Source organism: Lutjanus erythropterus, chromosome 20, assembly GCF_056507025.1.
Source record: "Lutjanus erythropterus isolate fLutEry1 chromosome 20, fLutEry1.hap2, whole genome shotgun sequence".
NCBI classification, from domain to species: domain Eukaryota; kingdom Metazoa; phylum Chordata; class Actinopteri; order Lutjaniformes; family Lutjanidae; genus Lutjanus; species Lutjanus erythropterus.
The window spans coordinates 33,237,889-33,253,362 of record NC_139336.1 but is presented as its reverse complement, the minus strand read 5'-3'; the positions used below and the strand labels follow the sequence as shown (position 1 = coordinate 33,253,362).

The following is a 15,474-nucleotide window of genomic DNA, read 5'->3' as shown; positions in this document are numbered from 1 at the left end:
AGCATTTTAGTCAACGCTTTCCGCCTCTTTTGTTCTCCACTCTGACTGTTTACCTGCATGCAGTCAAAGTCCGCTTGAACGTGATTAGTCAGTGATGCTTGGACTACAAGTAGAAACTGGAATGCTTCTGATATTAAAATCTTGTCACTTGCCTACAGATTCTGCAGTTATATTAAGATATCTGTTTAATGAGTTTAGAGTTTAGTTAATGAGCTATAAAAGATTTTGCAGGCAAACAGGATAATGCAATTTATTTCTCAAACTCAAAATATCTTCAAACTAATGAAATACTCAGTCATTTGTGAAAAACTTTGGTTTGGATACCAGCAGACTGACTTCACGCGACTCAACATGGTCTGGATCTCATAAATTGTGTTTGTATCTAAGAGAAAATTCAAAATATGAAAACATTGGTGAATGAAATCACACACCACTTAATGTGCACTCTGCTGTGCGCATGTTTCTAAATGTTCTGACTGTGTGACAGAAGACAGGATGGACATATTCCGTGTAAGACGCTGAGCTGAATGGGACGTGTCCCAGAGAAAGCCCTCCCCATGTTTACATGGTGGATCCAGTCTTCAGTGTAATGAGGAACAGTTCCTGGGTGTTGAGCCACATGCTGTGGAGAATGTTTCACAACAAATCCACCCAAGAATTAATTACACTCCAATTATCACATTCCCCTCCATCCATCCTCCATCCACCCTCCTCTGTTCCTCCGTCTCCCTCCATCTATCTCCGCTCATCTCTCCCACCGCTTCACCGTCACCTGATTTACGGTTACATTCACACCACACCTTCCTTTTTTTGTTTTCCTTTACTGTCTCTTCTGTTGTTTCAGGGATTTAAAGGTGATTAAAAGGACACAGAGTCAGATGTCAGACAGTTTATTCTTGCAGTTTCTCGGGTTTTTGAGGACAACTAAATTAATTCATGAAGAATTTAACGTCTTTTAGTTTTCCTCTGGAGTCAGTGTTGTATAATGGACTTGTCAACAGCAGTGGAGGAAGAATTCAGATCCTCCTAATGCTTCATCACTGGTTTTAGAGCTCGATTGGTCTGTTTTCTCTCAGTAGGCGTCTAAAGATTGAGGAACAGTGAAGACATAAATGCTTCTTGATAAGAAAAGATAAAGATTTATTTGTCCAGGATGCTGTGAGTCTGCAGGACTCAGGTTCCAGGGCTGTTAAGTCAAATGAACCTCTTGCTTTATTCCCGCTCGCTCTGCTAAAACGGCACCGTTAACGGCACCACTGTCGCGGTCAGTGAGCTTTACAGCAAAAGGTTAAAGTCATAAAGAGTTGAAAAGGTCGACGATCAGGCTGAACAAGAGGTTTGTCTCAGAGAGTAAATCTTGTCGTGGACTTAATGAGTTTTACTCAGAATCAGCTGTGATGGCGGGAGGCAGAGCTGCGAGTGAAAATAACAAACCAGGAATTTCTCTGATGCTCAAAAGTATGTGGACAAACAAATTACATGGACGGTGAAACATTACTGCTGTATCTATAGTCGATTATTTCCTCCACTTGTCTGTTTTTGGGCTCTTCTCCAGATGTTGCTCCCATCCAGCTGCCAGAGTGCTAACGCTCTGATCACAGCAGCATTTCATTTCACTGTGAAACAGTGGATTCACTTTTTGCACCAGCGGTCATGTTTCCATTGACATATTTTTCTGCACTGTCACATTTTTATATACATCAGTCAGTTGTGCTTTGCACACAAACTCTGCAGCTCTTCTGTCGCTCTGAATTGGTCATCAACACCCCTGATGAAAATGGCTGCTGAGGATGGACAGTTTTGTTGGTGTTTTCATCAAACATGTTCTGTGAACATGTAGTGAAAACTTGAGCTTTGTCAGGTAATTGTGCAGCTCTAGTCATTAAGTCCTCTGGATCAGATAAATTCCTCTGTGCTGTCAGATTCCAGTTGATGTGTGGCTTTGTGCAGAGGAACATGATGAAACAACTTCTGGGACTTCTGCAAACTGCTGCTAAGTAGGAAGATCATTATTGTCTTAAATATTTTTTGTGCTTCTTTGTGTTCTTTTAGACTGATTTTAAACTGGCTGTGTACATGATTTACAACAAAGGATTTTTAGGAAACATCTCATACATGTAGTAAAATCTGTGTAAGTGCTGTGCTGTGTGCAGACTGTGTGTACAGGGGGTCTTTGTGCTGGTTCAGGGTGGAGTTCAGGGGAATTTGGTTTAATGACATGAACACACACATGTCAAACACTGAGACTTTAACATGCTGCAGCCCCTCCCCAACAACATGAATGACCGGTTCTGAGTCCTATTCACAATTCATGCTGTATAGAAACAGTATTCTTTTTTTTTTTTTTTTTTTTTTTTGCTTGTATTTTACTTTTTTCTATTATATGTGCATAAAAGCCTGAGAAAAATTACCTTTGTAGAACTCTTAAAATCTGTTCTGTGGAGCTCAGATTTGATTATTGATGATTTCTTTGTGTTGTTGTAAAGTTTCAGAGTAACAGAGACACAGAGTGTCCCCATAAAGGCTGTCAGTCTCCTGCCTGAGGTGTAGAGGACAAAGGGAGACGTAGAGACGCTGTGCTGCTGCCAGAGGAGTGCTGACTAAGATTACAGCATGCATGGGAATAAATTACAATATAATAGATTTGTTTCTCTTTCTCCCTGAAAGTCTGAATGACTCCCTAGATTTGTTGCTGATTAGACACTGACAGTCAACAGCCGTTATACAAAGTGTTTTAATCTTTTGATCAAAGTTAGCCGACCCAGCTGCTGTATTTGACGGGAGTGAGAACAGGATGACAAACAGACCACCAACAAACTGAAACCAGAACACTTTCGACACCATAATCATGTCTTTTGCCTACAGATTCTGTATTTATATGTAAATATATTTTTAGAGAGGTGACTTAAGAACCAACACTTTCTCATTTAAAATCATCATCCCTCTCAGTTCAACTGTTCATAAACTGTTATTTTCCAGGTTTTGGCTCAAAAGCAGTAGCTGATCAGTTTTAATCAAGTTCTTGAAGAGCTGATTGTATCGAATCAACTTCATTCTAACGTCTGGTCTAAGTAAATAATGTGACTTTATTATGTGACTTAAAGTACAAAACCTAGTTAAGCCTTTTTATATCAAACTACTCAGAGACACATAAAGGCCAACTAGCATGTAATATGGCACTGGATTGAAGTCTGTCCACTGGAAGGGCACCTTAAAGGACACTTTTTCATGTTTTGTCTGCCAGAAGGACACCCCGAAGGACACTTTTCCTGTGTTGTCCACTGAAAGGAATCTTAGCGGACACTTTTCATGTTTTGACCACTAGAAGGGCAGCCTAGAGGGCACTACTTTTATGTTTTCTCTACCGTAGGGGATCTAAGAGGGCACTCCTGCTGTGTTTTTTCACACAGGGACACTGGGGGAGTGATTTCCCCCCTTGCCTCCCCACTGAGTCCTCCAGTGATAATAAATAAATAATCAAGACTATCAGATTGTTGCAAGTTTTCCCAAGAACAAAAACTTCTCATCTAAAAACGTTGCAACTTCAAGAAAAGACAACTTAAGAAAAGAAAACTTCTTTAAGAAAAGACATCATTTGTATGAGAGAACGGCTTCCTGTTTGATGCTCGCTCTAAAAACTCTGTTGAACTTTTAATAAACTGTTATTTTGCATAATAGAACTTAAAAAAAACTTGAATCAAAATCCAGACTTGTATCAAACATCAACAATCAGATAAATCTATCTCATTTATCATGTGCACACAGAACAGATCTGATGCAGAACCCTGATCTGGGACTTCAATCAACCTCCTCTAAGTGGAGTTGAGCTCCTGAATCAAACTCTGTCAGGGTCCAAACAGAAGCTGCTTTCTTAGTGCAGCTCTGCTCCGTCCTCCCCCGCACCCCCCTCCGACTCCTGCACTCATGTTCTCTGGACGGCGTGCCCACATATGGCGCCCTCAAAGAGCCGCCTCTGTGCAGCCCGCTGATGGCGGATAAGGTAAATACTTCGCTCGGGTCATTATGCCCCCTCCTCGGGTTCACCTCCGCAACAAGGACTGAGTTCAAGGTTACTCTGTCAGGGAGAGGAGGCATGAAACACAACCTCTGTCTGACACACACGAGGGTTCACACACGGGACAGCTGCACTCAGCCTCATGGTTATTTATTTCACTGACCTCACATGGACTTTAATATCCAGCAGCTCATGTTTAACCAACCACTCACCGAGCGACAGGAGAACATGATTTTCAAGGGTCTTAAAGAAGTTTTATTCACCCACTTTCAGACCACTCGTGCGCATCTCTGTAGATTATTTTGATTTGAACTATCAGATGGAATTGCCATGAAATTTATTTTTACAGAATTTATCTTCTCGACAGGTTAAAGCTTTCTGACTTTAATGATTCCAGACTTTTCTTTGAGCACCATGACATTCATTTTTTAAAATGTAATATCAACAATTATCAGATGGATTGTCATGAAATTTGGCTCATATAGGACCTCTGCCTGTCAAATACATTGTCGTCTATGAATCATTTGCAGTTCCTTGATTACACAAACCCACATGAAGGGACAGTTCATCCCAAAATCAAAAATACATATTTTTCCCCTGGCCTGTACTGCTATTTTTCCACATAGATTTTTTGGGTGTGAGTTGCAGGGTTTTGCAGATATCAGCCTTCTCTCCAGACTAAATGGCACTCAGCCTGTGGCACTCAAAGCGCCAAAATATATATTTGAAAAATTCAGAACCAGTGTTTTCTTTTCATAAATCCTGACCCTGTTACTCAAGATAATCCACAGATCTTGTTGTTTGCACTTGTGACCGGGGATGTGACCGTCAAATTTGGGCACTTTAACTTTTCTGATCTCTGTGTTTTCCTCCCATTCTCTGTCAGTAAGTCCTCAGTGGATGACAGAGGACATTTCTGAGCTGTTTGTTAACCCAGCCTGAACACATAAATTCTCTTCAAAGGTTTTCCTCCCTTGTCGACCCGTGGCGTCCTCTTCATCACTATCATGTATTTCCCACAGAGGGTTCTCACTCACAGTGGCAGTCGGTGTGAAGAAGGTGCCGCCGGGTCTCTGCTTATCTCAGCCTGAGTCTCCTGTTTCACATGTGTGTGCTCAGATAGGCTGACAGACAGGTTGTATCTCATCACAGGAAGGACTCGACTCTGTCGTCATTCTTCAGTCTTTTTTCCCTCTGGTCAGTGAAAACGTGAGACCACCGTTCTTGAAAATTCACACAGTTTCGACCTGATGGCCTGACATGTAACTGGCATCCTCATTTCAAATCCAACTACCAAAAAAACCCCCCAAAACATTGATTTGTTAAAGTCACACCCAGCTGAGGAAGATGATCTCCCTGAAGTGCACTAATGTTTACTGTTGGAAAAGAGCTGGGTGTGACCGACTTTAAACAAAATATGCTGTTTGTTTTTTCACCCCAAAGACGAGATAAAATGAACTGACACACTTGAAAATTCAGCTGTCTAATAAAATACTGCAAGTGGTTGTTTCATTTGTCCAGTTTTCGAGGTGACAATGAAATTTTCAAAAGTATCCCCATTAATCTGGAAAATCCACAGTAAAGTTTATAACATGGCTGTGCGTGTAGATGCAGCGGCTGGTGGCTCTTTCAAACTCTACTTTTATCTTTTAAACTGTTATTTTTGGGGGGTTTAATTGCTGGAATACATATGACAAATACACTGGTAGGCACTAGAAAATGAAGTGTGGAATTTGGGTGAAAGAGCAGTGGGGCCCTGAGAGGATCAACAAATGTAGTCAACATCTTACGAGCGTGCAGTCAGATCAGCTGGATGCACCGCTGCAGGTAAGAGGAGCGGAGCCGAGCGGATAAGAGCCATGCTACAAGTGAAACAGGAAAATTAAACAGACGGAACAGATGATGAACGTTTTATGTGAAGGTGTCAACCACATTATCATCATGATCTTGTTCCTGTTCTTTACATTCAACCTGATGCAAACTCAAAGAATGGACTACAGAATTATTTCCTGGGTGTATATGTGGATGTATATATGTGTTTGTTTTTTTAGACCCTGTGTTGTATAATGATAATAAGTGTCATTGAACAACGTCATCTTAGTTTCATGTGTTAGCATGCTAACATTTGTTGTACTATGGTCTGGGTGAGTACTCTATTCTGATTGGCTGCAGGGTATCCATTAAGTTAGGGATAACGCCCATGATGCAACAGTCACAAGCTGTGCTGCTGTGACACTGGTCATAAGTTTGTGATGCAGTAGCACTAGAATATGTGCACGTCCATCATTCAAGCGAATGCATGTGAGCAGGGCCTCGCCCCGCCCTGTGATAGCTCTAAGCGTCCCATGAGGTTCTTGTGCAATGTAAACGTTGTTCACTACTCCAGTAAATAGGACAAACCACAGATATATGTCTCAGCAACAGGAGATATTTCCAGTCTGCTCAGCTCACAGAACTATTTGGCTCAGCTGTTTGTCAGAAAGCTAACATTATGCCAGCAAGATTCAAAGCATCCAGTGAATGAAGAACTGTTTTTTGTTTTTGTACAAGTCAGAGGATCATCAAAGTTCTTCCACTTCATCCTGAGGGGATCATGAATATCTGACACAAATTTCACAACAATCTATCCAATAGTTGTTGAGATATTCGAGTCTGGATCGAACACACTGACTGACATTACCATCCCTACAGCTACACCGCTAATGTGCCTAAAAAATAAACCATCCACAGGTAACTGGACCACGCTGGTATCAACATATCTGTTCTTGGCCTTTTCATGATTGTATCTTTGCAACAACTCAGCAATCTCCCCCCTCTATCTCCCCGTCTGCCCCCCTGCTGAAGTTCGTCCTGAGGCGACTCAGACGGCAGTACAACAGCTCTCTGTGTGTTGTTCCACAGGAGACTGTTGGTGGTGAACTGAGTCAGAAAAACTCCGCTCTGTGTCTCTGTTTAGTCTTTTGTGACTGTGAGGAGGTTTGGTGGAAGTATTGATGTGTGTGGCTCCGTTCCGCTCAGTTAGTCTGAACTGAGGTTTCCTCAGAGGGAGAAACAACCAGTCATTTCTCCAATAACTCTTTTATTCAGAATGTTCTTACAGGGAGGACGGAAAACACTGAAGATGAGCAGAGGGTTCCATTTACTTTGGAAGATTAAATAACTGCCCCAGAAAAGGATGACATATACCAGATTAAGACATGTAAATTACTGTCGTCTCACCCTCCCCTTCTAAATATGTAGGACGGGGGTTTTCAAACTTATTACTCAAAGGTCTGCGTCTGATTTATATTCAAACTCAGAGGTTCAGAACAAACGGCATTAACAAAAACACATTTAATCAGCTCACATATAACTTTTAAGCAAAATACATTAAAGTTCAAGACAGTCAAAGATAGACAAAATACATCAGAGTCTAGTGGAAGAAAAGGCATGCAAAGTTTGTCCAAGTTAGAATCTATGGCCCTGACTACAGCTCTGAAATATCAGTAGCTGTTATTTTATTAAACTTCATAGAAAAAAAAAATGTTATTGTACATGATGATGAAAAGTAATATTCTACATGATATTAAAACATGCCATTAAACCTGATCTTGCACATGACAGTGAACATTGTATTGCAAATAATACTGAAAAATAATATTAATGTTGAAAGTAATACTGAACACAGCATTGGAATTATTATTGTTTTCAGTCCCATGTCAGTTTTCCTTCCTGCAGGAAGGGGGAGGAGTTATAGAGTTTTATGGCCACAGGTAGAAAAGACTTCCTGTGGCGCTCTGTGGTTGTTCTCGGTCTGAAGGTGCTCTGGTTGGACAATATTGACAATATCTTTCCCAAGTCTGTGCAATGATCCTGAACAGTAATCTGTATATGTGAAAAGTGTGTATTATGTATACAGTTTGTGTATGTATTATTTTATTTTGTTTTTATTTATTACTTAATATTTTATATACTTTTGATCCTAGGGCTGCTGAAACAAGTGGATATAGGATCAAGAAAGCTTATTTTATCTAATATTAGAGGGACAATAAAGGCCAGATTAAAGATGATACTGGAGTCTGGTTTAAGTCAACAGTGCAGAAGATGTTTGGTCAGATTCTTGAGGAAAACGGGACAAACTGGAGTAGGAGTGAACTAACTCCACAGGGTGGCGCTAATACAACACCGAGGCTGCCGTTAAACCGCACAGAAGAAGAGAAACAAGCCGCGAACCAATCAGAGAAGACTTCACTGCTGCCTGGTGACCAGCGACCAATAGGAAGCGTCGGTGAGAGCGCGCATAAACGGATTTGTTGTTGTGTGTTGCGGTGATTTCTGTATGCTCAGCGTCAGTAACTTGTGTTTTAAGACATTAATATCCTCCTACAATGAGTCTGTCTCTGAGGTAAAACACTCTTCACGTCTTCAGAAAAGTTTATTTTAATATAGAAAACATGTTGCAGCAGAGCTAAAGCTAGCTCATTCAGCTTAACTAGCGTTAGCATGTCTGCCTGTTAGCATCAGTGTTTGTCAACTAAATTAGCTACAAAAATGGGTTTAACTCGTTCGGTTACAGTTTATAACTTAGCCGACGCATTGGGGAAAATGTTAGCACCTAGCTAACTGTTTCTGTAGCTTATTTATTTCCTCGTTCAAATCCGAAATGTAGCGTTAGCACACAGTTTTGTTTAAAAGAGAATTGGTAACACTTTATGATAACTAAAGCTGCTGTTACATGAATTGTCATGACACCACGTCCGGGTCAAAATTAGCACCAGCCGTTACTCTGCTGCTAATCTCTTGAGGAGCTAATTAAGTTTGAACATTCAGTAGTCATTTGCTTGGTGGACATAAAGTTAGTTTTCCTCCCTGCTTCACTTCAAACAAAGCAGCAGTTTAAATATTTAATTTTAATTTATTCGTTTAAGTCTGCAGCCAGAAAACTGACACATCAATGCACATATATTCTGTTAAAATGTGTTGTAATCATGATTAACAAAACACATTGTTACTTAAACTTCTTCATTGACATTGATCATGTTTGTGGCGCTTCAAGTAGTCTTTAAAGGGACAGTTCATCCCAAAATCAAAAATGTATATTTTCTTCCTGGCCTGTTGTGCTATTTATCCATCTGAATAGTTTTGTTGTGAGTTGCAAAGTTTTATAGATCAGCCGTAGATATGTCTGCCTTCTCTCCAGTATAATGGGACTGAAATGATACTCGGCTTGTGGTGCTTAAAGTGCCAAAAAAATATATTTGAAAACTTCAAAACCAGAACCACTTTCCAAAGTCATGGCTCAGTTACTCCAGATAATCCACAGGCCTTGTTGTGAGCAGTTTTATACAAGAACTACTTTCATTCTGCAGTGGAATCTAGCAGAGGTACTTGTACTTCAAAACTGGTCATTTCCACAAATCATATAGAAAATGCAGTGTCAATCTAAATAAGTGCAATATGACTTTTTTTTTTTTTTTTTACTAAATTGTGCAGCTTTATATAAAAAAAAGTAGTCCCTACATGAAACTGCTCATAGCAAGGTCTGTGGATTATCTTAAGTAACTGGGTCATGATTTTTGGAAAGAGACACTGTTTTTGAATTGTTTTTGTTTCTTATCTGTATCCTTTCAGTTTGTATTGTTAGTATGACTGTTGTCTAAAGTTTCACACTGGAGTTTGTGGTATCACATTTATCTAAAATACTATGGTGGTTCCATTTTTGGTAACAGCTGCTATAACGTGGCCTGTGGTGGTGAAGGGTAATTAAAATATGTGCAGAGATAATATTGCTAAAAATTCCTGACTGTGTCACATCATTTACATTGGCATCTGTCTTTGCAGAACTGACCTCGCAGCAGACAAAAACAAGCGCAAGAAGAGGAGAGAGCTGACCGAGGATCAGAAACATGAAATCAAAGAAGCGTTCGACTTGTTTGACACTGACAAAGATAAAGAAATTGACTACCATGAGTTAAAGGTGAGCAATAAAGGACTCTTATGATGAAATAAAAGAGGTTGTTTTACAGTCAACATGCTGACTGTTTAAAGTGTTAAATTTGTCCTAATATTTACAGTTAAATATGATTTAAGATGGTTTGATATTTTACCTCAGAAGTATTGAATGCAGGTATCATTTGACTGGAGAAGTTTTGAAACTACTTGGTACTGGTTACTGATACCCAGTCCCATCTGTAAAGCTTAGAATAAATTGTGTTTCTGTTCATATATTTCATTAACAGTGATCAGGTGGTGAAACTAAATCCAGCAGAGTTCAAACAGACAGAAACAAGTAAATTCTCAAATGTTGAGAGAACTCAGTCAGTGGGCGTAGCTGTAGAGAAACAGACATTCCTGCACTGATAATCAGAAACTAAAATACTTCATGAATCAGGGCATATAAATAACCAGGTTCCTCCATGTTCCATGTAAACAGCTGAAAAAGATCAAAACCAGGATACTAAATAAGCATGTAAACACAATCACTGATTATGCTTATTTAAAAACGCCAACAGGTGGCGATGCGTGCACTCGGCTTTGAAGTGAAGAAAGTGGATGTTTTGAAGATTCTAAAAGACTACGACAGAGAGGGAAACGGCAAAATAAGATTTGAGGATTTCAATGAAGTTGGTAAGTTCACTTTCAGTTGGGTTGAATTTCTCTGCAGAGAGAGAGTCAGAGCGGCGTTGGCTGACAGGAGGGAAGGGATGAATCATGAAATATGACTACGTCTGTTACTCTGACTGAAGCTGTGTAGTAAACGTTTAATGTGTTCATATCTTTCTGCAGTGACTGATCGCATCCTGGAGCGAGACCCGAAGGAGGAGATCATGAAGGCCTTCAAGCTGTTTGATGACGATGAGTCAGGAAAGATCAGTCTGAGGAACCTGAGACGAGTCGCTCGAGAACTCGGGGAGAACATCAGCGATGAGGAGCTGCGCAGCATGATAGACGAGTTCGACACTGACGGCGACGGTGAAAGTAAGTGATCACTGCCAAGTTCCTTCATCAGATCTCTCTCAAAACTTTTCACTAGAGGGAACCAAAACCTCAAGACATCTATTAGGGGTGTAAGAAAATTTAAATACTCTTAAGTATCACAGTATTATGTTTCCTGATATTGTTTCAATTCACAAAAGAAGTGTATCATGATATTGTGATACATGCAGAAATTCATGGCGGTGATTAATTTTGTGTTGTCTTTAAACTCTCAACCGCTAGTTTGCAGTGTTGTTATCCATCTCCACTTTTCTGGTTGCATAAAAAATTAAGCGCATGGTGGTTTATTCTTTATACTATGACTGTTTTCCTAAAATTAGATTGGCCACAGCAGTGCATCCAGTGCGCTCTGTCAGCTCAGCTGATTGGTACTCAAAGCACAACGAAATAGGTTAAATCTTGAGTTGTGAACTCTTTTTTTTTCTACACAGTGCAGCCAAACACCAGGCTGATACATACAGTATAGACGTACAGATGTGTGCTACTGTTCTGTTAAAGTTAACTGTTGAAATAAGAAGTGGAAGAAGAGGGAGGGAATGAGAGAGAAAAAGCAACAGACTTAAAATGTGAGCAGAAATAACTTTTGCATTACATTCCAGCAGCATGATCCCCTGACAGTGACTAAATGTCTCCTTCAGTCTTTTGTTCTAAAACCACAGAAGAGTTTTTGCTTCAGGCAGCAAATAGAAACAAGAATGGTTCTGTTTTTTGTTTTTGTCTGTAGTATCAAATTAGGTATAGAGACATTCACTAGTATCAAGTGCTACACTTCTGGTATCATGACATCCTTTTAAGAGACAGTAGCTAGGATCTGCAAATCAACAGCAGACTCTTCAGCATGACTTCTATCCCTCTTGTTCCTCCTCACTCTAACTGGCTGGTTCCTCAAGTGAGAACTTTGTCGAAAGTTGAGATCATGAATTGAGAAGTTAACATAAGCCTAACAACATGAATGTATTTGCAGGCTAGCATGCCTGTTCACAAGTCATTCAGGTTTACAAAATCTTTATTTGGTAGCATATCTGTATGTCGTAATGAGAGGAGCAGCTCACGGCAACGCTGGTGGAAAAAAAGGAAGTGAACGTACTGCAGAAATTCCTAGAAAGTTATCGGGAAATTTGGGCGTGCCTCTGCAACTCCTGCCAAGACTTCCCCACCATTCAGACTGTGCAGTCTGCAGCACTGATAGTGACAACAGTCATTAAAGATCAGCAGGTAACTGAACATCAGATAACATTCATTTCCAGAGCAGTGTTTCTGTATCACCAGATGTTGTGGATCAAAAGTAGAAAGATTACAACATAAAAGGCAACAGTAGCTATTTTATCCCCAGAATAAAATGCTTGCATAAGATTTTAAAAAGGAGAAATGTGTTCAGCTAATTAACATTTTTGACAATAGGAATACGACAGTAAGAAGAATTAATGATACCAGACGTTCTGTACGGTTGGCAGGTCAATATAAATGTTAGAGATCAGTAGGGGTGGGGGAAATTTCCGATTCTTAGATGCATCGCGATTCGGACGTGGACGAATCTGAATCGATTCACAAACGTCCAAATTTCGATGATTTAAATCTGTTAATTAAAGTGATACAGAACCTTCTAAATAATGTGGAACTAAGAAGCGCGGTACGCGTCATCGCCGGGACACTTTGGGACGCGCACCTGGAGCGACACGCGCACAGCGGAAAACAAACATGGCCGACCGGCAGCCACCTCGCCATGAGGTCCGAACAGCTCCTTCTAATTTAAAAGCAGCCGTGTGGAAACACTTCGGCTTCTACAACGTCGACGGCGGAAGCGAACTGGACAAGAGCCACGTTATATGTAAGTTGTGTCGAGCTAAAATAAAATACTTTGGCAACACAACAAACATGAGAAGCCGTAACTCGATTCCACCCGACGGAGGAGTCGGGGAGACGGCAGGCTGCTGTTGCTGTGGCTACTAGTGGCTACTGTTGGTACTTTCCAGTTTGCACATATTTCCAATTGTTTAATAAAATATAATCGAAATGAATTCTTATTACAAATGCGCTGTTTTTAAAAATTGCAAGTGACGAATGCTTATTCAGTGAGACAAAAAGAAATGTGTTTGTGAAAAAGTGCATCAATATACATAAAGATGCATCAATAATCGTTTTATAATCGAATTGTAGCCCCTGAATCGTAATCGTAATCGAATCGGCAGGTGCCCAAAGATTCCCACCCCTAGAGATCAGTAACACCAGCAGATGTGATAGATCCAGAACTTGTTTTAAGATCCATACTGGGCTCAGTTCACTGATGTGGATATGCTGATAAGTTTTTTCATATATTATCATTTCAGCGACTCCTTCTGAACTTGTTTTGCCTTTTCCAGTAAACCAGGAGGAGTTTCTCTCCATCATGACCGGAGACTCCTGATGAAGAGTTTTGGATTGATGGAAGCTGAGTGATCAACAAGTGTCCTCTGGAGGTTCTGAAGTGGACTTGAAGTTCTCGTTGGCCTTGTGGATTATACTTGATTCATTAAAGGAGCGGACTGTCTGCCATGTTGCTCGAGTCAGCCTGAAGATAAATCTGTTGATATTTTATTCATAATTACTGTGCGTGTTGTGGACTTTTACATGTCTGTGTCTTAATAAAACGTGCTGTAAAATCACCTCTGAAGTGTCACAGAGAACATGTCAGTTTGATGTTGTTTGTCTAGTTGATGAGTTGATCTCTGTCACATCCAGATAACAAATTTTATTCTTCATTCCCGAAGTGACTCTTTGATTCTGTCTGTTTATATTCTTCAGGAGAAAAGAAGTGATATTTCATATTTTAGATTATCATGTCTGACTGTTTTTGCAGTTCACATGTAAATGGTTGAGTGTGCTATTTATTTTGTACAAAATAAATGTTTGCCAACAAGTCTTTCTCTGACGCTTTATTTATTATTTCTAGTTTACATCTGAAAACAGAACCCTCTCTTCACTCCCTCAGACTCCATACAGGGTCCACCAGTGAAGAAACACATTCCAGGCTCGGGTGTAAAACTCCTCCTCCTCAGGACATGAAGTCTTGACATGTCCTTCATATTTACATCTGTGCATTTTATTACCCATTAAATACTTTTGCACCCAACCTCCGTCCTGCAGTATGTCAGCTGTTCAGCAGAGGGAGCTGCTCATTCATGAGTCTCCTTAAAGTAGAAACATGCAGCTCAGTGACACTGAACAGCTGATCAGAGGATCATTCCCACCATGAACTATTCATCCTGTTCTTTTAGGTAACAAAACTACTTTTTGCAGAACCTTTGACAAGCCATCTGAAAATGTCTTTTTCTGACATTTTACAATCTGGAAAATTTTGTCTCACATTCAAGTTAAACTTTTAATTGTTTATTTGATAATTAAGTGATGGAAAACTGTTAAAATGTAAATGTCACCTTTAAGTAACATCGTACCATTATGAACTCCACCATGACATACTTGGTATTTAGGTTTATAACCAATATAAGATAAGGTGTAAAATACATTGATAAATATTTAATTGTATTTTAACTCATAAGCATTTCAACAAAGACAGCAGCAACACAACAAATGGTTGCCACTTCCTGTATGTCTCAAAGACTGTTGATGTAAAGTTTGCTTACACTCTTTAACACTTTCATTCCTACAGACTGTTCCATACTGGTACAGGGTTGCCTGAAGGCACCATCCAGACAAACTTATAAAAAGAGTTAATTTTGAAATGAAATGTTTAAATTTTCCGATGGCATGAATGTTAAACCGGTAGATATTTATTGAATATTTTCCATTAGTATCATAATTGTTTTTCTTCACATTTTAAACAATAACTTTCTTTTTTCATTCCTTAAAATTATGGCACAGCGTTGCTTTTAGGGAACTCTTCTTAAAGTGAACCCCCAAAAAAAAGTTATCTCTAAAAAAATTCTTCAAATTATTGTCTGTTTTTGACAAAAAAACATTAGATTTTTTTTTACCAACTTGCATCATATTGTCCACAAATCAGTGCAGAGATTTCTCTTTTGTTCCAGCTTCCATCTCATTTTGTAATTTAGTTTAAAGGGTTAATAAGTTCATTAATCAGTGGTGTTACATTAACAACAACAAGTGATAAAGGGGAACTTTTCACTTGAGTGGATGTTTAAAACCTCGAGTGAGTCAGATCCTCACAGTGTACGTTCGAATAACGCTGTGAAATCCCATCTGATGCTGAAGATACGTGTGTTGTAATAATAAAGAACCGTTTGTAAGAGCTGCTGTCACAGAAACCCGACCACAGAACCACAGAGAGTTTAGGCGTCTCCTCGTGAGCTCCCTGTTATTTGTCTCCCGCAGACCTCTACATGTTGATTTAGAAGATGAAAACTCTTCTCATCAGCCTCAGCGTCCGTCTGCTGCTGCTCACATGATGAAGAGGACTGTGGTTAAACTCTCCCAGTTTGCTTTGGTAATAACTTCAGCCAATCACACAATGACAGAGTGGAGGACGC

The 15,474-nt window shown here is 39.8% G+C and overlaps 1 protein-coding gene across 1 annotated transcript; it reads left to right on the top strand.

Moving 5' to 3' along the window:
- The first annotated feature begins 8,251 nt into the window (after positions 1-8,251).
- cetn3 (centrin 3) lies at positions 8,252-13,888 on the top strand. The gene is made up of 5 exons (XM_084745732.1): positions 8,252-8,399; positions 9,836-9,971; positions 10,507-10,621; positions 10,781-10,972; positions 13,351-13,888. Exons 1-5 carry the CDS (start codon positions 8,383-8,385, stop codon positions 13,392-13,394), a joined length of 504 nt encoding a protein of 167 aa, XP_084601858.1. The 5' UTR covers positions 8,252-8,382; the 3' UTR covers positions 13,395-13,888.
- The last annotated feature ends 1,586 nt before the right edge of the window (positions 13,889-15,474 follow it).

Excerpts from the sequence above, each read along its gene's own strand:
- cetn3 (XM_084745732.1), top strand. Across the intron at positions 9,972-10,506 it reads TTGACTACCATGAGTTAAAG|GTGGCGATGCGTGCACTCGG; the intron begins GTGAGCAATAAA and ends AAACGCCAACAG. Across the intron at positions 10,622-10,780 it reads TGAGGATTTCAATGAAGTTG|TGACTGATCGCATCCTGGAG; the intron begins GTAAGTTCACTT and ends ATCTTTCTGCAG.